General features: G+C 40.9%; 1 protein-coding gene across 4 annotated transcripts in view; it reads left to right on the top strand.

Annotated features, from left to right (window-relative positions):
• CDK6 (cyclin dependent kinase 6) overlaps window positions 1-20,642 on the top strand; it is a 260,707-nt gene that overhangs the window by 108,685 nt on the left and 131,380 nt on the right. For all 4 annotated transcript variants that reach the window (XM_047850934.1, XM_047850938.1, XM_047850937.1 and 1 more), the window contains exon 4: window positions 13,167-13,334. In XM_047850934.1, coding sequence (XP_047706890.1) covers window positions 13,167-13,334 — 168 coding nt within the window. The remainder of the gene's footprint in view (window positions 1-13,166; window positions 13,335-20,642) is intronic.

The raw sequence follows: 20,642 nt of genomic DNA, 5'->3' as shown, positions 1-20,642 counted from the left end.
AAAAAAAAAAAAAATTAAAAAAAAGCGTCCGACTTCAGCCAGGTCACGATCTCGCGGTCCGTGAGTTCGAGCCCTGCGTCGGGCTCTGGGCTGATGGCTCAGAGCCTGGAGCCTGTTTCCGATTCTGTGTCTCCCTCTCTCTCTGCCCCTCCCCCGTTCATGCTCTGTCTCTCTCTGTCCCAAAAATAAATAAACGTTGAAAAAAAAAATTAAAAAAAAAAAAAAAAAAAAAAAGATCAAGCTAGCCAGAGAGTAAAGGGTAGATTTGAGGAATGAGATCAGTGGGGAAACAGTACAGTACATGTAAGCAAGGATGAGCACCAGCCTACTATAGTAGGGGTCTCACAGATGTAGGAATTATGTGAAAAAAAGTGACAAAACTTTACTGAGGGAGTCAGAAGAAGACTTGAATAAAAAGAGAGCCACAATATGTTGCGAAAAGGAAAGATTCAAAATTATAAAAGACTCCCCAAATTATAATTTCTTAAAAATTAGTGAAAGGTGTTTGTGGAAGGATATGAGAACTTAACAAAATGATCTTAAAATCGTTTGAGAACAATAACATGTAAGAATATCCAGGAATATTTTATAAAGAATGGAAAGAGGACACTTGCCCTACCAGATATGAACACAAATTCTAAATACTTAATTATTAAAGGAGAGAGATACCCTGTACCCTAAACAGAGCCAAACAAGTCAAAGTCCAGAAACAAGTTCAAGTAATTTAGAACATGATAAAAGTAGAATTTAAAAAGTGGGTAATTTGGGGCGCCTGGGTGGCTCAGTCGGTTAAGCGTCCGACTTCGGCTCGGGTCATGATCTCGCAGTCTGTGAGTTCGAGCCCCGCGTCGGGCTCTGTGCTGACAGCTCGGAGCCTGGAGCCTGTTTCGGATTCTGTGTCTCCCTCTCTCTGACCCTCCCCCGTTCATGCTCTGTCTCTCTCTGTCTCAAAAATAAATAAACGTTTAAAAAAAAAAATTTAAAAAAAAAGTGGGTAATTTGATAAATTAAAACTTCTGGCCAAAGATAGTATGTAAATAAAATAATACCACATGACCATTAAAAATTGAGCAGTAGACGAATGGATAAAGAAGTTGTGGTTTATATACACAATGGAATACTACATGGCAATGAGAATGAAATCTGGCCTTTTGTAGCAACGTGGATGGAACTGGGGAGTGTTATGCTAAGTGAAATAAGTCATACAGAGAAAGACAGATACCATATGTTTTCACTCTTTTGTGGATCCTGAGAAACTTAACAGAAGACCATGGGGGAGGGGAAGGGGGGAAAACGAGAGGGAAGGAGGCAAACCATAAGAAACTCTTAAAAACTGAGAATAAACTGAGGGTTGATGGGTGGGGTGGGGGGGTGGGAGAGGAAAGTGGATGATGGGCATTGAGGAGGGCACCTGTTGGGTTGAGCACTGGGTGTTGTATGGAAACCAATTTGACAATAAATTTCATATTAAAAAAACAAAAACAAATATAAAAAAAAATTGAGCGGTAGACCTGTATTCATTGATGTGCAAATGAGAGTCCAGTATACATTATGTGAAAAAGACAATTACAAAATCACATACACTAGTACTCCATTTATAAAAGGAAAATAACTTTCTATCTGAGAATACATGTACAGAAAAATTACGGAAGGAACCATCAATGTGTTAATTGATTATGATTGTCTTTGGATGGGAGAATTGTGGGTGGTATTTTTTTTCCTTGTGTTTTGGCTTTTTTAACAGAACAAATATGTTTATTATGTTAATTATGCATTACATTTCTTTTTTTTTTTAATTTTTTTTCAACGTTTATTTATTTTTGGGACAGAGAGAGACAGAGCATGAACGGGGGAGGGGCAGAGAGAGAGGGAGACACAGAATCGGAAACAGGCTCCAGGCTCTGAGCCATCAGCCCAGAGCCTGACTCAGGGCTCGAACTCACGGACCACGAGATCGTGACCTGGCTGAAGTCGGACGCTTAACCGACTGCGCCACCCAGGCGCCGTGATGCATTACATTTCTAATGAGAAACATAGAAGGTCTTTTTATTTTGGGGCGCCTGGGTGGCTCGGTCGGTTGAGCGGCCAACTTCGGCTCAGGTCATGATCTTGTGGTCCGTGAGTTCGAGCCCCGCGTCGGGCTCTGTGCTGACAGCTCAGAGCCTGGAGCCTGCTTCAGATTCTGTGTCTCCCTCTCTCTCTGCCCCTCCCCTGTTCATGCTCTGTCTCTCTGTCTCAAAAATAAATAAACGTTAAAAAAAAATTTAAAAAAAAAAGAAGGTCTTTTTATTTTGGAGAACAGTGAATAGGAGGGCGAGACCCAGTGTGAAATGCCATGGCAAGGTTAAGCGAGGAGTGGAATGTCCCATTGGTTGTGGCAAACAAGTGGTTATTGGTGATCTTGGAAGAGCTGCTGCATCTGCATTCATTGTAGTGATGTGATGTGGATGAGAATTAGGAAAATGTGCATTGCTGTGTAAAGATCCTTGTCTAAGAAAAGAAGAGGAGGGGCTCCTGGCTGGTTCAATCCATGGAACATGTGACTCTCAATCTCAGGGTTGTGAGTTCGATCTCCTCGTTGGGTGTAGAGATCTTAAAAATAAAATCTAAAAGGGGGCATCTGAGTAGCTCAGTCTGACTCTTGATTTCGGCTCAGGTCATGATCTCATGGTTCACAGGATCGAGCCCCTGTGTCAAGATTCTCTCTCTGCCTCTCCTGGGATTCTCTCCCCCCACACCCCCCCCCCCCGCCCTTCCCTTGCTCATTCGTAAATAAATAAATAAATAAATAAACAAACAAACTTAAAAAAAAAAAAGAAGGGGGTCGCTTGGGTTGTTTATTGGTCAAGGGACAATAGAAAGGGAAGAAATCCCAGGTGTAGTAGGGGAATGGCTAGTAGAGCAAGGGGAGGTACTTGAATAAGCTACATTGAATGAGATCCAGAGCATAAGGAGGGAGATGAATACTGTGTAGAAGGAAGGAAGCCTTTCCTACCAGAAGATAAAGAAGAAGGGTAGATGCCAGTGCTTTTAAATTTGTAGGTGGACACAGGGAGGTAATAGCATCCCCTTGATGGAATGAGTTTCTCTCTGTAGTGGAGTATAGGCTAGTGTGCTAAGAGAAGAAAGGGAGATGGTAACTTAGGGAGACAGCAGTAAACATTCGGACTGGCCTATAAGGACAGCAAGAGAGCTTATTGGGGACCACGGGGGACTACCTGGTGGCACTATGGTAATCAGGATTTAAGACTGACTTCATATCGATAAGGGACACATACGTGATCATGCCCTACCCCTACCCCATAACAGCTGTCTGAATCACTGGTATAACAGCCAGGAAAGAGAGAGTGGTTGGGCTAACTGAGGATTAAGCTTTGTAAAGAAGATAAGATAAAATGACCAACAAGAGAGGGGCGCCTGGGTGGCGCAGTCGGTTAAGCGTCCGACTTCAGCCAGGTCACGATCTCGCGGTCCGTGAGTTCGAGCCCCGCGTCAGGCTCTGGGCTGATGGCTCAGAGCCTGGAGCCTGTTTCCGATTCTGTGTCTCCCTCTCTCTCTGCCCCTCCCCCGTTCATGCTCTGTCTCTCTCTGTCCCAAAAATAAATAAACGTTGAAAAAAAAAAAAAATTTTTAAAATGACCAACAAGAGAGATGAGGGAATTGGCAGACCTAACACATGGTGTGTGAAGAAGTTGCTCTCCAAATTTAATTAGTTATGCTGTCTGATAAGCTTATGTAAATTTAAGTGACATTTTGATATCCAAGTAAATGTGATTAAAGTAACTTAAACTTTTTTTATTAAAAATATTTTATGTCGGAGTTGAGTAATAACACATTCCTAGTTTTAGCCATGGAAATAAATGGTAAATAATGGAATGGGGTTAATGATGTCAAAGGTCTCTGAAGTTAAGGTACTAGCTAGGGCATCCTAGCTGCATAATGTTGAAGTCATGCAGGAAAATGGTGAGTGTAGGGTAGAGAGGATGAGCCATAGTCCCTGAGGAATATGGAGGATTGATAGCAAATGATAGCGATGAAGAAGAAAATGTTGTGACAACAAATGGAAGGAGGAATAAGTCTCAGAGAGAAAAAGATAACCCCCTGGAAGTGATAATTGGCAACAGGAAAAGAATGTTGATACAGGCCCCATGGTGGGGCAGGGGCAGGGTGTGGGGAGAAAGGCAGTGCACACTGGCAAAGAGGGCTCTGAATGAAAGATAGTGACTTTAACAGGTTTCAGTTGATACAATTTTAGTTAAGTTTGGTTTGTTAGAATAATTGTCAACTGCAAATTACGGAAGACTCAATAGAAAAAAAAAAACTTTAAATAAAGGCATTACTGTTAAAACTACAAGACCAGAGGTGGGCAACCTCAAAGTTGTTCAGCTATTCAGCAATGTCATAAAGACCCAGACTTTTTCTCTCATTTACACTCTGGCATTTTATGCGTACAGATGATGTCTCCCTTTGTGCTTCAGGATGGTTGCTACAACTGCAAGTTCAGGTCCTCAAGCAGCAGCATTTAGTGTAAGATGCACGGATAGGGAGTGGGGGCTGGGAGGTGAGGAGGAAGTACAGCAAGAATTTTCTACTGTGGTCCTCTAATAAAAGGGAAAAATACTTCCTGAAACTCTACAGCAGATTTGTCCATACGTCTCACTGGCTAGGATTAGGTCTCATGTCTATCCCTAGATTAATTTCCAACAAATTTATGGGAATGTGATTAGCTTGGACCAATCATTTGTGGCTGGCAACCAACAATGTCTGCTACCGTAAACAAATAATAATATGCTCCACTCTGTGGAACAGAAAACCAACTTTTTGTAATACATTACCTCATTTGGAGAGGAGGGAAGTACTAAGGGAGGGGAAAATTCTCAAAAGAGGGAAATGAGAAGGAGAATGGGGAAAGATGAGAAGGTATTTTTCCAAATGCAGCCAATAGAGCATATTGTTTAAAGAAATTATAAAGAATATGTGTTGAAATGGGGATATATCCACAGTATGTGGTTAAATGTTTTTAAAAAGATTACAAAACAACGTGAATAGAACAGAAACCGTTTGGGTCATTAGTCAAAAACCTAGGCAGTTGTACTTTGTATTTTCTTATTTATGCAATGCTGATTTTTATATCCTGCTCTGAAAAAGTTATAATTAACATTGCTATTTGTAGTTTCAATTCCTGATGACTTTCCACTGTGAGTTAAAAATAACCATTGTGGTGACGTAACGATTCCTTCTTTCAAACTGTCCACTTATTTAGTCATTACATTGTCCTTCAAGTACCAACATTTCCAGGCTTGGTGAAAATTAGTTATTTTCTTCTTTCTGGTTGGTTGAAATGGATTCTTTACTTACTTCAGCATTAGCATCACTCCCAGGAATGAATAATATATGGATTCTTTTCATTCTGTCTTTAGAATACACATTTTATTAATGAAATTGGCATACAAAGCCACTTTTATTATGCTTTTATCCAGTTGCCTAGAAGCAGTAAAAATAGAAAGTCAGCACTTGAAATTAGGGGCCTTGCCTTGTTTCTGCTGAAGAGCTGGTGAGGAGCAGTGTTGCCCTCCGTTACCCATTCCCACCATCCCTGACCCACTGGGCACAGTGGTGATGTGACGGGGAATATGAGGCAGCTTGACTGCCCTTTTCTGAAACAAAGCTCACTCATGACTCTTGCAGCTCATCTCCACCAGGTCCTCCCACTTATTGCTTGCTGTGAATTCACCAATTACATCCTTCCAGGTGGTCTGAGGTTTTAAGGAACCTGCTTTAACCCCCCTCTCTTGCTTTTCCAAAATTTGTTTTGCCCTTTGTGATTTTGGGTGAAGCATTCTTTGGGTATTCCTGAGGACCAAAACAAGAAGTAGGGGGGGATCTGTTTATAAAGCAGTCTTTGCAGCCCATTGTTATCGTTGTGAATTAATCAGTGAAAGCTTGAAGGAGCTTCTGTCAAGTTTTGAAGTAGAGTAAAAGGTGTGTACTGTACAGTGAGCTTGATGTGGTGACAACAGCAGATTCTCCTTGAGCACAGAAATCAGAGTGAGTGACATCGCCAGTGAGTGTATGACCTGCTGAATGATCCAGACATGGCTCTGTCATTCACTACTCCGTTGCTTATGTAGAATATTGTACCATACTTTGTAGGAGAACTGTGATTTTAAAAGATCCTGGGACTGCATCTAGCAATTCCACTTCTGGGTGTGTGTGTGTGTGTGTGTGTGTGTGTGTGTGTGTGTGTGTGTATCTCCCAAATAATTGAAAGCAAAGTTGCAAAGAGATATATGTATATCTGTGTTCATAGCAGCATTATTAACCGTAACCAGAAGGTGGAAACCACCCATATGTCCCTCAACACATGAATGGATAAGCAAAATGTGGAATATACATACAATGGAATATTATTCAGCCTTAAAAAAGGACATTCTGACATATGCTACAACATGGATGAATCTTGAAGACATTATGCTAAATCACAAAAATACAAATACAGTATGATTCCAGTTACATGAGGTATCTAGAGTAGTCAAATTCATAGAGTAGAAGAGTGGTTGCCAGGACCTGGAGAGAAGAGAATAATAGGGAATTGTTCAATAGGTATAGTTTAAGTTTTGCACGATGGAAAAGTTCTGGAGATTGCACAACAAGGTGAATATACTTAGTACTGAATTATATACTCAAAAATGGTTAAGATGGTAAATTTTATGTTATGCATATTTTACCACAATTAAGAATTTTAAAATAGGGGCACCTGGGTGGCTCAGTTGGTTAAGCGTCCGACTTTGGCTCAGGTCATGATCTCATGGTTCGTGAGTTCAAGCCCCACGTCAGGCTTTCTGCGGACAGTTCAGAGCCTGGAACCTATTTCAGATTCTTTGTCTCCCTCTCTCTCTCTGCCCTCCCCTGCTCATGTTCTCTCTCTCTCTCCTCAAAAATAAATAAACATTAAAAAAAAATTTAAAACCAGCATTTTAAAATACATAGTCTTAATCAGCATAAACAAAAAAGGATCCTGGGCCTAGCCCGCGTTGTTGTCATTATTATTAAAGTGCTCTACTTTTTTTTTTAATGTTTATTTAATTAATTTATTTTTATTTTATTTTATTTTATTTTATTTTATTTTATTTTATTTTATTTATTTTTTTGAGAGAGAGAGAGAGACAGACAGAGCACAAGTCGGGGAGGGACAGAGAGAGGGAGACACAGAATCCAAATTAGGCTTCAGGCTCCAGGCTCTGAACTGTCAGCACAGAGCCCAATGCAAGACTTGAACTCAGGAACTGTGAGATCAGGATGCTTAACTGACCGAGCCACCCAGTAGGCACCCCCGAAGTGCTCTACTTTCTTTGTGGCTTTCCCATCACCCTTTATATGTAGGCTGTCATGATCTTTTATTTCTATTCCTAATGCTAACCCCCTACCTTAAACCAGAATGTTGTCAGTTTAATTTAAGATACCTTTGTTGTATGTAATCCATTTTAGACTGTAGACTCCTGTAACATCCTTCATAGGAAACAAACTGGATAGGAGGCTTTTGTAGGAAACAACAAATCATTAGGAAGGTACTTCTATCAAAACTTGAATAACAAATTTGAAGACTGTAGTTTACACATTATAAGGAGAAAAAAATGATTATCACTGACTATAGCTTGTACATGTCTTTTTTTACTTCTTTTTTTTTTTTTAACACTCATTTATTTTTGAGAGAGAGAGAGACAGAGCATGAGCAGGGGAGGGGCAAAGAGAGAGAGGGAGACACAGAATCCAAAGCAGGCTCCAGGCTCTGAGCTGTCAGCACAGAGCCCGATATGGGGCTTGAGCTCACAAACTGCGAGATCATGATCTGAGCCGAAGCCAGACACTTAACTGAGAGGGAAAGAGGGAGAGAGAATCCAAAGCAGGCTCCATACTCAGCATAGAGCTCAACATGGGGCTCGATCCCACCACCCTGGGATCACGACCTGACCCATAATCAAGAGTCATACGCTCAACTGACTGAGCCACCCATGTGCCCCTTATTTTTAGTTTTTAGACTATTGATGTGCATTTTTGTTGCTAAAATCTTGAGGATGTGACTCCATCACATAGATCTATCCAAAAACCCAGAATTGTCTATTGAAAGCTGTCATTTCTGTGATTTACTATATGATATAAATTGGGTGTTTTCATTATCTTTTGGAACTAATTATACTTTGTAGTTGGGGAAAAAAAAAAACCAATGAAAAATCTTTTTCCCATTAGGAAAGCTTGAGGTAACTTTTCAGCTGGCTTGTTTGTTTTGTTTGTAAAGAAATAACAGGATTAAACTTGTAGAACACCTAAAAGAAATGATTACAAGGCTTTACAGATTTGTGGTATTCAGACTAAAGTCTGGAATCTTCCTAGGGGGGTTGCCAAGGACAAAACCCCACCCAAAGTCCCTGGGAGCCAGACTTCATTCCATGATGGGGTCCTGTTGAAACATGCTTCCATGGCACGTGTTTCGGAAAGATACAGAGTGATGGCCCCAAGTGACTGTTTATCTGTCATGAGTATGACTAGATGTTTAAACCTCTTCCACCAGAATTGTGCACTGAAACGTAAAAAGGTTTTAAACCTGTGTTTAACTTAAAGAGCCTTAATTGGCAGTATCCGTAGTCTCACTGCATTGCATCATCAGGATTACTGTGAAATATTTGCGTCTTGTATAAAACAGATTAATTGAGATTAAAATCTTGAGGAGCTAATTTAAACGTATGTCTCACGATACTATAAACTGAGATAGAACAGATAATAAGCTTAAGTAGAGAATTCTTTGAAATATCTTTGATCCAAGCGCTTCTTGTGATTCTGAAGTAAAGGTGTTTTTTCCTGCCTTATTTACTGTTACAGTTTATTCATTCATATAATTCTCAGGAATTGGGACCACATCTTCTTCTTCTTTGTGACTGGAGTCCCCAACATAGCTGCATATATTTTCCCTTTGAGGTTAGGTGTTCCAGTGAATGATGGTTAAAGGTTGAGGAGGGTCCCCAAATCACACTTCTTACAAGTCTATAACGTGTATCAACCTACCTTACAGTTGAATTACTGAAGATCATGAGACTTGGGCAAAATTTTTCAAATCATTTAATTCAAAGCTCACATAGCTCAAAAAACTCTTGTAGCTGGGTATTGTAGGTTTAAAAGAAAGCCCAGTTTGCTCAACAAAAATATTTTTTAAATAGCCTAATAAAATCTAAAGAATGTTAATTCTTATGTAAAACCAATTTACCATACATCTGTAAGCATCATTTACATGGAATCAATGTTAGTGTAATTATACCGGTTGGCACTATTTAAACTATGCTGGTGGTAATAGTTATAATGGAGCAAGTCTCTTTCCTGTGCCCTAGTGTTTAAATGAAGGAGAACTAAACTCTGGGTATAAGTTCCAAAATAACACAGCTATTGGGACACCTGGGTGGCTCAGTCAGTTAAGTGTCTGACTCTTGATTTCAGCTCAGGTCATGATCTCTCAAGTTGGTGAGATGGAGCCCCGCATCAGGTTCTGTGCTGACAGCACGGAGCCTACTTGGAATTCTCTCTCTCCCTCTCTGCCCCTGCCCCACTCAGGCGTGCACTCTCTCTCTCTCTCTCTCTCTCTCTCTCTCTCTCTCTCAAAATAAATAAATAAACTAAAAAAAAAAAAAATAACCCAACTAAAACCAAATAGTAATTACTATGGCATATTCCAGGGAGGAAAATCATGTAGTCATTAAAAGTCATATTGTATTGGGGCACCTGGGTGTCTTATTTGGTTAAGCATCCAACTCTTGACTTTGGCTCAGGTCGTGATCTCACAGTTCTTGAGATCAAACCCCACATAGGGCTCTGCACTAACAACATGGAGCCTGCTTGGGATTCTCTCTCGCCTCCTCTCTCTCTGCCTCTCTTCTCTCTCTCTCTCAAAATAAATAAATAAACATTTAAAATAAAATAAAAATGAAGAGGTTAGAGTGGGAGAGAGCCAAAGCATAAGAGACTCTTAAAAACTGAGAACATGGGGCGCCTGGGTGGCGCAGTCGGTTAAGCGTCCGACTTGAGCCAGGTCACGATCTCGCGGTCCGTGAGTTCGAGCCCCGCATCGGGCTCTCTGCTGTCAGCTTGGAGCCTGGAGCCTGCTTCTGATTCTGTGTCTCCCTCTCTCTCTGCCCCTCCCCCGTTCATGCTCTGTCTCTCTCTGTCCCAAAAATAAATAAACGTTGAAAAAAAATTAAAAAAAAAAAATCTTTAAAAAAAAAAAAAAAAAAAAAAAAAAACTGAGAACAAACTGAGGGTTGATGGGGGGTGGGAGGGAGGGGAGGGTAGGTGATGGGCATTGAAGAGGGCATCTTTTGGGATGAGCACTGGGTGTTGTATGGAAACCAATTTGACAGTAAATTTCATATATCAAGATAAATAAATAAAAATAAAATAAAGATGATATTGAGTTAAAAAAAGATACATTGCAGAAGAATTTTGTTGAAGTGGCAAAACATTCATAATGAATTATTAAATGTTTTTAAAACAATCACAAAATAATGTGTACAGAATAATCATTTTTATTTATAAATATATTTATATATTAGTATTATTTGTATGTGCTATACATTATTTAGCACATATTTAATATGTAAATACATATTTATACCTACAAATACAATAATAGCTGTAATTTTGAAAGACAAGACAAAAATTATTTAACAGTGAAGTTTTCTCTGTTCTCTGAGTGATAGGATTTTGAGTAATTTCGATTCTTCCTCTGGATTTGTAAAAAACTTTGTCAAGTTTCTGCATTAAACATATACCAGTTTAATAATTAAGAAAGATGTAGTATGTCCTATGTAAGTGAATACACAAGTAAAAGCAATACACACTTTTTTTTATTATTAAATATAATTTATTGTCAGATTGGTTTCCATACAACACCCAATGCTCATCCCAACGGGTGCCCTCCTCAGTGTTGTTGGTTTTTTTGTTTTTGTTTTTTTTTACTCTGTGGATCAGCCTTTTTATAAATTTAGATGGGCTTTATTATTAATGAGTTCAAATTTCAAAATTTTTATTCTGCTAATTGGCTGCTTAAACTGTTTGAACACGAAAAAATGAACCAAACAGATTTATTCTTTGTGCAGTTTTACGTGGTTGATGTTCAGCATGTAAGAAGTTACAGGCGACAAGTCAGCATGGCATTACTTTAGGTTAGTGAAGCTGTTTAAACTCCAGGGCTTACAAGTCGTGTGCATACGTTTCCAGTAGTGACGGATTTGCCCCAGTAGACTTTTGTTAACATCGCACACTTCGTTTTCACACTGGAAGTGTGTGCATTGAGAGGTGTGTGACCTGCAGTGGTTCTCAGGTCTTGAAGAACTGACCCTCGACAGTGCAGTCTTCTGCAAGGGTTTTGTCCTTGAAAACTTAGAAGGTAAACCCTGCCCATTCAGAATATCCATTGAGGTGCATCAGAAAGGATTCTAGTACACCTGTCATTCATTACACACCAGTGCTTAGTCCTTTGTTCACCGACCTTGTGGCACTGGCCACATTTTCTTACGGATGTTTGTGACTCTGTCTCCCCCTGGTAAATGGGACACTTTAATGACTGTCATTCATTGAATGCTTAATATGTGCCAGAACTGCACTTACCCCTGTTTGCATACATTACTTCATGTAATCTCATTACATTATTTTTAAAAAGTAAGCACTGTTTTCTCTTAGTTTTATGGAATATTGAGGTTTTGGTTTTAAACAAGCCAGGATGTAAAGACAGAACCCCCAGCTCTGAAGGAAGAACCAGTACCGTAACCCAATAACCAAGTATGGTCCAGCTAGTGAACAAATGTGTCCTTGCAGCCCCTGCCAGCTGTGAAGCCCATGATACTGCCTTGCCATTTCTCTAACCCTTATGTGAACAAAATAATTCCATCCTCCCTTGTTTCACACGATATTTGGGGGGTAGGTCAATCTTGTTAACCCTAGATTTCAAAGGATCAAATCCTCAGGGTCTTAAATTCCTACTTTCAGACACTGTTTCTGAGTTTTAAATCTTATAATTTACCGGTTCCAAAGTTAGAAGAAGATGTGACATTAGTTTTTTTTCTGAATATCCCCCATTCTCCATTCCATAAGTGGTAATAGCTTCCATTTACTGAACGCTTACCACTGCGTTAAGTGCTTTACAGTGATCCTAGAAAGTAGGCTTTGTTGCTTTCTCACTTTACAGACAGGAGAATTGAGGCTCAGCAAGATTAAATGGCTTACCTGGCTTTACATGCTCATTTGATCATTGATCTAATAAAGGAGTGCACTGGGAATTTGAATTTGAACTCACTTTTTCTAGACAATAGTTTGATCAACACTATTTCTTGAATAGTGGTGTTACTTTGGGCTAATTACAAACACCTGTTTCTTGGCCTATAAAATGAGGTAATGATATTATTTACCTCAGTGTTTGGTTGTGCACTGAGTTTCTAAACAGAAAGTGTTTAGAGTGGTGGTTGACCTGTAGTGACTGCTTAGTGTTAGGTGCTATAAAAATAATAGGAATTACTAGGGCGCCTGGGTGGCTCAGTTGGTTAAGCGTCCGACTTCAGCTCAGGTCATATCTCATGGTTGGTTAGTTCGAGCCCCGCATCGGGCTGTGTGCTGACAGCTCGGAGCCTGGAGCCTGCTTCGGACTCTGTGGCTCCCTCTCTCTCTCTGCCCCTCCCATGCTCATGCTGTGTCTCTCAATAATAAATAAATGTTAAACAAATTTTAAATAATAGGGATTACCATTAATATTACCATTTACTGGATTTTAATTGTTGAAATAAAAAATTAAATCATATAAAAGTATATGAAGTAAAAAGTGTCTCCCTTCTTACCACCTACTTCCTCTCCCCAGCATGAACTACAGACACCAGTTTGGTATTTATCTTCCAGAATATCTCCTATGCCATCTGAACCTATTTTTAAATTTTCCTTTCATTAATAAAATACAGGCTGATGTGAAATTTTTTGTAGTGACCTGGAGAATGGCAGACTGGAGAGGTGGAAAGGGAGACGAATTCATTTATTCAGCAAATACCCGTCAAGTACTTCCAACACAAAGGATTCAGTATGTTAAATTTATTGTGACAGTTTATTGATTTTCTTTTTTGTTTGTTTGTTTTATTTAGGATATGATGTTTCAGCTTCTCCGAGGTCTGGACTTTCTTCATTCTCACCGAGTAGTGCATCGTGATCTAAAACCGCAGAACATTCTGGTGACCAGCAGCGGACAAATAAAACTGGCTGACTTTGGCCTTGCCCGCATCTACAGTTTTCAGATGGCTCTTACCTCAGTGGTGAGTAAGAAAGTGCTATTCTTTCATTAGGTTTATGTTTCCTCTTCTAAATGATGAACTTCCCCATACCATGCCCCTAATATTATTACTGTCCATGGTCACTTGGGGGACAGAATGGAGCCTGGGTGGCTCAGTCAGTTGAGTGTCTGACTTTAGCTCAGGTCATGACCTCACAGTTCATGAGTTTGAGCCCCACGTCAGGCTCTGTGCTGACAGCTCAGAGCCTGGAGCCTGCCTCAGATTCTGTGTCTCCCTCTCTGTCTCTCTGTTCTCTCCCACTGTGCTCTGTCTCTCTCTCAAAAATAAATAAACATTAAAATAAATAAACAAACAAACAGGGCTAGGAAGAAAGGGTTTTGCTTACAACTACAGACACATCCAGGCTGGGCTTGCCATGAATAGGACCTGTTGCAAAAATAGTCTGTTACATTGTAGCCGCTAGAAAAGACTCAGTTACAGGTTTCCAAATGTTTTTTGCCATAACCACTATTTCCAGGGCTGCATATGCAAAGTCTGGGGAAATACAGCTCAAGGGTTAGGGAAGAAGGGTGTCAGGAACATTGACCTGTCTGTAGTGACCTGGTTTGAGAAACAGCTAGGTACCTGCAAAGGTGTGTGAAGGCGTTCTTCTGGAGCTGTGTTGCTGTGAAGATACTAAATTTATAGTAAACTTGGATAGCCCATGAACAAGCAGCACCCCACACCCCACACCCCACACTGGGGGAAGCCTTCATCCAAGCCAAAATACAAAGAGCAAACCCAAGGCCCTATGTTGGCAGAGAATGACAGTTACGGTATCCTGTTTATTTGGTCTCATTCAGACACAAAACCATAATAAGCTACTGACTTCGGTTACCTTCTATTTCTCCTTCTAGTTCATTGTTTCTGAGATGAATTTTTGTGAAATTCTGCACCCAGAGTATAAAAAGAGCCCAGAAGTAGGCACCAGTAACTCTTACCTTTGAAAGACCTGTTTTACATACAGTGAATTCATGCAGAGATACAAAAAGCCAAGGAATGTCCCTTTACTGTGCCGCTTATTTGGGATAGGAGTTTGATGCTGAGCATCCCTTGGGATCCGTGAACACTATAAAAATTGCCCTCAAAGCATTAGATTAAGCCTTAAGAAAAGGAATCCTCTTGGGTCAGTATGTCATTTTTCACCTGGTCCATCTTTAGCCTCGAAGTGATTCTCAGTCTGGGGCAGCACTGCCCTGGGTGGAGGGCACAGCTGAGAAATGGATGGCAGCATCTTTGGTCATCTTAATGACTTGGGGAATGGCAGTGGCCACAAGGAGGCTGGTATTCTGCCTACCAAAGAATTGTTTACTGAAATTCCAGTAATGCCTCAACTGAGAAATAAACAGCAGGGGAGTTGGAAATTTTCTAAGAGAGATAATTTGTCTTAGAACAACATTCAGTTTACAAAAGTATTCCATTTCCTCACCTCCAAAATATGGATACTACAACCTGGACACTTAAGACCACGTACTTTCGCAACATTGCGTATTTTACCTAGGGCCGTCAGAAGTTTTACAGAGGATTCCTTGGAGTGTGCCACCATTGTTAAAAGAGAAATCATACTTGTTTTCTCTTTGCCCATCACTTTTGAGAAGACAAGGCACAAGATGGTATTTAAAGGATACGCCTCAGCTTTGGGCTGGGTCAAGGGAGCCCTTGTATTCTTACATAATCACAGCAGAAATGCTGAGTATGTGTGTTTCCTCACTGGGAAGGGTTAGGTAGGCTGCGAGCTTCCTTAGAATGTAGTTGCAGTCCCTGAGGAAAAGCTTAAATAGGCTTTGTGATCCCTGTGGTCATCAGAAGTAGCAGATGGAAGGAACTGATCTTAGGTACATTAATTGAGGGAAAGATGAGCCATAACTGAGACAGACGCTTTATTTTGATCACCCCCAAATGGGCACAAAGAATCACAAATAAAAACAGGAAACTCAGTTGGTTTTGTTTTGTTTTTGTTTCTTTTTTGCTTATTAAATTTGAGGAATGATAGCCCAGCTTGTGCGTAACATCAATTAACATTCCATTCTTGCTGACAGTGGATATGTTCAGACAGGAAAATGTAGACAAATTATTTCATAGAGAAAAGGGGAAAGGCAGTCGTAAATACCTGATTTTTCAGTGTCTAGTTTGTACTGCATACTCTATTTCTTATAGTGACATAAAGTAAAAAATACTAGCAACCAGGAAAGACACTGGGAACAGATTTGACTTTTTTTGCAAGAATGATAGCTGGAATTTCATGCCAGTAATAAAGCTTATGATTCCTAAAGGTCACTGCATTTAAAACTTTTCCCATTGTTTTGTGTTTTTCGATTTAGGGAAAATCCACATAGTATCGTGATGCATGTAGTTTACGTACAAATGGCAATGTATAAAGACTTAGAAGCACAGTTTTTCAGACTGAACTGGTATTTATTTTTAGAATTTCTTGAAGAGAAAAAGACTGCACTCCACTTCCTGGAAATACACATTTTTTAGTGGGCTATGTCATACCGGACCTGGGAATCAACTTAATCTGTGGAATGTTAAAGGAATTACAAGTTAACTGATTCGAAACTGACATCTTACAGCCATGAGAAATGCTTATCTATTAGTCATCTTCCAAACCCTGACTCAAATGTCCCCTTCTGGTACTCCCTACAGAAATCAATCCCACCTTCGTCCCTCAGTGTTTCCAGAGTAACATCTTATTAATGTCCTTCATAATACTGCTTTCTGTTTTGTTTGTAATTATTTTGGGAGTCTGATATATCAGGCTGTAAGCTCCTTGAAGGAATTAGCCTTAGAGGTAGAAATTTAGGACAATTGTTGTAAGTCTGGTCCATAGTTGTAGCTGTAGGTGGTGCATAACTTAGGGTGTATAAAAAATGATGAAGCTTGTCTTCATCTGATAGGGGAGGGTTAAGTGTCCTTTAGATGCCTGACTTCACTGGGATGCCTCCAGCATGACACTCAGATGTCTTTAGAGAGTATTGAATACTTGCTGCTCAGTATACAATCAGACATGCATGTGTACCCATACAGAGAAACGGTGTTTATACCTATTTATTCAAAGGTTATAGAATTAAGATGTGAATGGCTACCATGGATACCTTAGACTCAGGCAAGAGGGGCCCCTGGCCTGGATCTCATACTTTATTTTTACTTAATGTTGGTTTATTTTGAGAGAGAAAGCAAGAGCATTCAAGCAGAAGAGGGGCAGACAGAGAGAGAGGGAGAGAGAAAATCCCAAGCAGGCTCTGTGCTGTCAGTGCGGAACCCCATGTGGGGCTCCAACTCATGAACCGTGAGATCATGATCTGAGCCGAAGTCAAGATCCGGACGCTTAACTGACTCAGCCATTCAGTCACCCCTCTCATGCATTAGAGGAGCCTGCACTGGCCCCTCTCCAGCTAGGCCTCCATTCATGGAGCGTGGATTCCAAGGTGCAAGGCATATTCCAGCTAGAGCCTGAGACCCCTGACCCTCTGTTGCCTCGCTCAGGGCATTGGAATTCCCTGACTGACAGAGAACTGCATGGACTTGCCTCAGGTCCTTCCTCCTGAGAGCAGATTGCACCACTTGTGTGTTCACCCAAGTCAGACAGCAACGGTTCGCAGTCATACGGGCAGAGTGTGGACGTTTGGATTGGAGTGTCCGTAAATATGTGCCTGAGACCCCTTGTGGTCCAAGAAGGATCTGGGTCTGCAAACAGCGGGAGGGCCCATTACACTTGCCACCTGACATGGGTTCTTTTTAGCAGCAATTTCTCTGAAACCACGAAAATCAACTTCTGTGACCTGTCTTGAAATATTGCCTGTGTGGGAAACCGAAGAGAGTAAGGGAAGGTTCTTTCCATTGCACATAAGTAATGCACGCAAGAATCATGACTCATGTGGTTCTATGATCTCGGTGACAGAAGTGCTTCGAGACTATGTGCTTATTCAGTAAAATGACTACAAGGCTAGCTAAAATTATATTTAGAGTCATTCTAAACTTGCCATTTCTAAGTACTTCCCATGTCAGATGCATTGTACGGTGCACCTCATTTTTGTCTGTCAAGATCCAAGAGAAATGGAGAGCAACCACTCAGCCAATGATCATCCGTGATTGTGCAGGCAGGTCTGACAGGGAGTCTGAGAAGCAGAACCTAGGACACCACCACTAGCCCGAGGATGACTATGATAATCATGAAGCACGGTGAGCAGTGGCTCAGGGAGGGAGCAGTCTTCATATCTCTATGATGCAAAATCTTTATATTTTTTTTTCTAAATTGGATCATACATCATGCAGGGTGACACCATTGCTGTTAGATCCAGTGTTTGGAGAACTCTTTATCAACCATCTCATTTTGGAAGTAAGGAAGCTGACACTGCGCAGGCCGTTTGTGGCCAGGTTAAGTCTGAATTCACCAGATAGATTGTAAATAGCTTGGGGAATTCTAACATCTATATTCTGGCTCTTACCTACCATCCCCTTTCCCTTCCTCTTCACACCATAGGCTCCAATACTTCAGGGGACATCAGACTATTTTCTGTGGAATTATTGGGTCTGCAAAGGGCATCCAGAGATTCCACAAGTGTCCCAATAGTCTGTTTTCTAAAATGTATTTTAAGTTTTGTTAACATTGTAATTAAAAAACAACTAGGTCATGCCACATTTAGACACAGGGTAGAGGCATAAAGGGAGGCACGAACTTAACACCTCCTGGTTAACTTACTTTCTATGCAGACCTCAGAATAAAACTTCTGCCGCACTTGTGCAGACTGGAACATCTTGTAAATGTATCGTTGCTTAGGAAGCACCAAGCATTCTCTTGATTCGGTCCTGTGGGTGTCCGCCCCCTTAAAATCACACAGATGCATAGTCGCAACAGTGACATGCCGTGCTACACTCGCTGTACATCAGACTATGTCAAGGGCCATCCAGAGCAATGCCAGTGTTGATGTGTTTATATCCAGATGTAATTGCCAGAACACCCAGACAGTTATAACGAGCCAGTCACCCCCTAGGACAGTCACGAGAAATCTGCCCGTGGATAGAGACAAGACCGCGCCTTAAAATGAGGTCGTTCCTTTTACCGTCTCTAACTTTTCACGTGCTGAGATAAAGTCCAGGAATGGCCTGCCATAAACCAATTTCTGCTCTGCAGTGAACAGTCTTACAGCTCATTTGGACAGTATATTTGGAGGGCCTTTATCCAACCCTTAGACAAAAGGTACAATTAGCATTTTTCCCCCAAATGCCTGTGTGTAGTACACATAGTTTGGAGAAAAAAAATCCACATTGTACTGTAATGGAAGAGTAAGCAAGTTTTCCGTCTTTTTAGTGACTTAATGACATTCTCACTAAGCTGAATTATTTTCCCCTTCTCCAAAGGTCTGTTTTTCCATATCATCTGTCCTATTAAGAGACACTTGTGTTCTGAAAACATCTTCCACTCCAGAAATCACCAGTGACAACAAGTAAATAATAAACATGGGAAGACCTTTCTTTGACAGCTCTACAAATTGGAAGAATTCACCTGGGTTTTGTTTTTTTGTTTTGTTTTGTTTTGTTTTTATGTGGAACTTACTGATGATCATTCATCTATTTAATACCACAAGTATTACAAAAGTTGGAATTGCTTACAACCCATTCTTGGCCTCCAGCAATACATGGTTCCCTACTCTCCCCCTAGTTTGTTTGGTAGCATTCGGTAAATACTGAAGGAATCTTGCAGATTCAGAAACCTTTGATAAGCCTAAGGGAGAAGAGTAATGAAATGGAGTTGTAACATTCAGTCAACAAATAATTACTGATGACTTTCCACGTGCCAAGCATTGTCCATGAACCTCAGAGATGATGGGGACTAGAAATGGGCACGGTCTTAAAGGGATGTATAGTTAGAAACCAAAGTGCACTAAAGGAAAGGAACACGCTTCTATCAGGCCCTGTGTCTCAGGAGCCCTCACAGGCTGGGGTCAGGGAAGCTCTCCCTGCTCACCCCTGCCAGAATGTGAGATGCTTGGAGGGTCTCCTCTCGGAACCTGCCTGGATGCAGGCCCCGTGGATGTGCACATCACGCAATCTGCACTCGTTTTCTCTGTTGATGCTTGGAGTAGTTCACTTTCCAGCAGCAAGTGGGTACCGCCAGGCTGACACAGTGAAGCAGGACCAGGGATAGGAGAAGAGTATCATCTTTTACAGGAGAAAGTAAATTGTTTATGCTTGTTTCCTCTTCGTGCGTGTTGTATTTACTATGGAGACCTGGCAAGGTTTGTGCCTCAGCTTGGGCAGCCGAGTTACTCCCACAGAAGCCTGCAAATGCTGCCAGTGCATACTGAGTAAATCAAACGAAGAGCATGAATCGAGTATAATGGAAAAAACCCAAAGCCCTGTTGCCTCAGCACCTCAGCGAAAGTGCAGGACAAACCTCTGAAGCCGGAAAGGCTCCTGTAATTCCCTCCCCACTCGACATCCCCTTGCCATGACACAACCAGGTCTGTTTTGTGAAAATTTCCAGTTGCCAGTACATATTTCATAGTTAACAATGGAGTGTTTGTGCCGGTTTCGTTTTCACTTTCACCAGTGAGGGAAGTGAAACACAATGGGGCAGTGCACAGAGCTGGGAACAGGACACGTTTTCTTTAGGATTCCCAGGGCTGGGTACGTGGAAAATGCTAGAGCCAAAACAAACATGAAAACCCATCCAGATCTTTCATTTGCACATTCTCAGTGGTAATAAAACATTTTGAGTTACCATCTTAGAGGTTAACTCTGCCTCCGTAGTGAAGGCAAGCATTGATGACCACTGTGAGAATTTCTCCCATGTAAAAAGATAATGTATTCCATACTGTAAAGAAAGCTGCTGTGGGTGTGTACATGTGGGTATTTAACTGCACCACGTATACTTGTGAAGTTAACTGAATGACTGCTTTCCTCATTTATAAAAGATAGTCCTTCATCTGACTCACCTAATTCTATCTAGCTTCTTCATAAGTGGTCACTGTTGCCAATTAGTTCTGGACGAAAACGGTTTAACTGTAATGCTATTGCCTGGCGGGTGTTTTACTCGAAGAAAGGACAGGATGTTCTTTGATTCCATACATCTGTTTGGCCACCGTGTCCTATCGAGGTACCATAAAGAGAGGATCTGCTTGTCACCTAGGTTTTTATATTACCTTCTATAGACACCCTGCGTGATGCCATTCAGATCTCAGAACTTGAGGCCAAGTCTGAGTGTAAACACCAAGTATTGTCTAAGCCTGGCAAGATGGAGTGCTTTTAGAAAGGTTTTTTGCAGACAAAGGGTTTGTCAGGGATCCA

Source organism: Prionailurus viverrinus, chromosome A2 (genome assembly GCF_022837055.1).
Source record: "Prionailurus viverrinus isolate Anna chromosome A2, UM_Priviv_1.0, whole genome shotgun sequence".
NCBI classification, from domain to species: domain Eukaryota; kingdom Metazoa; phylum Chordata; class Mammalia; order Carnivora; family Felidae; genus Prionailurus; species Prionailurus viverrinus.
This window is presented reverse-complemented; position numbering and strand designations above follow the sequence as displayed.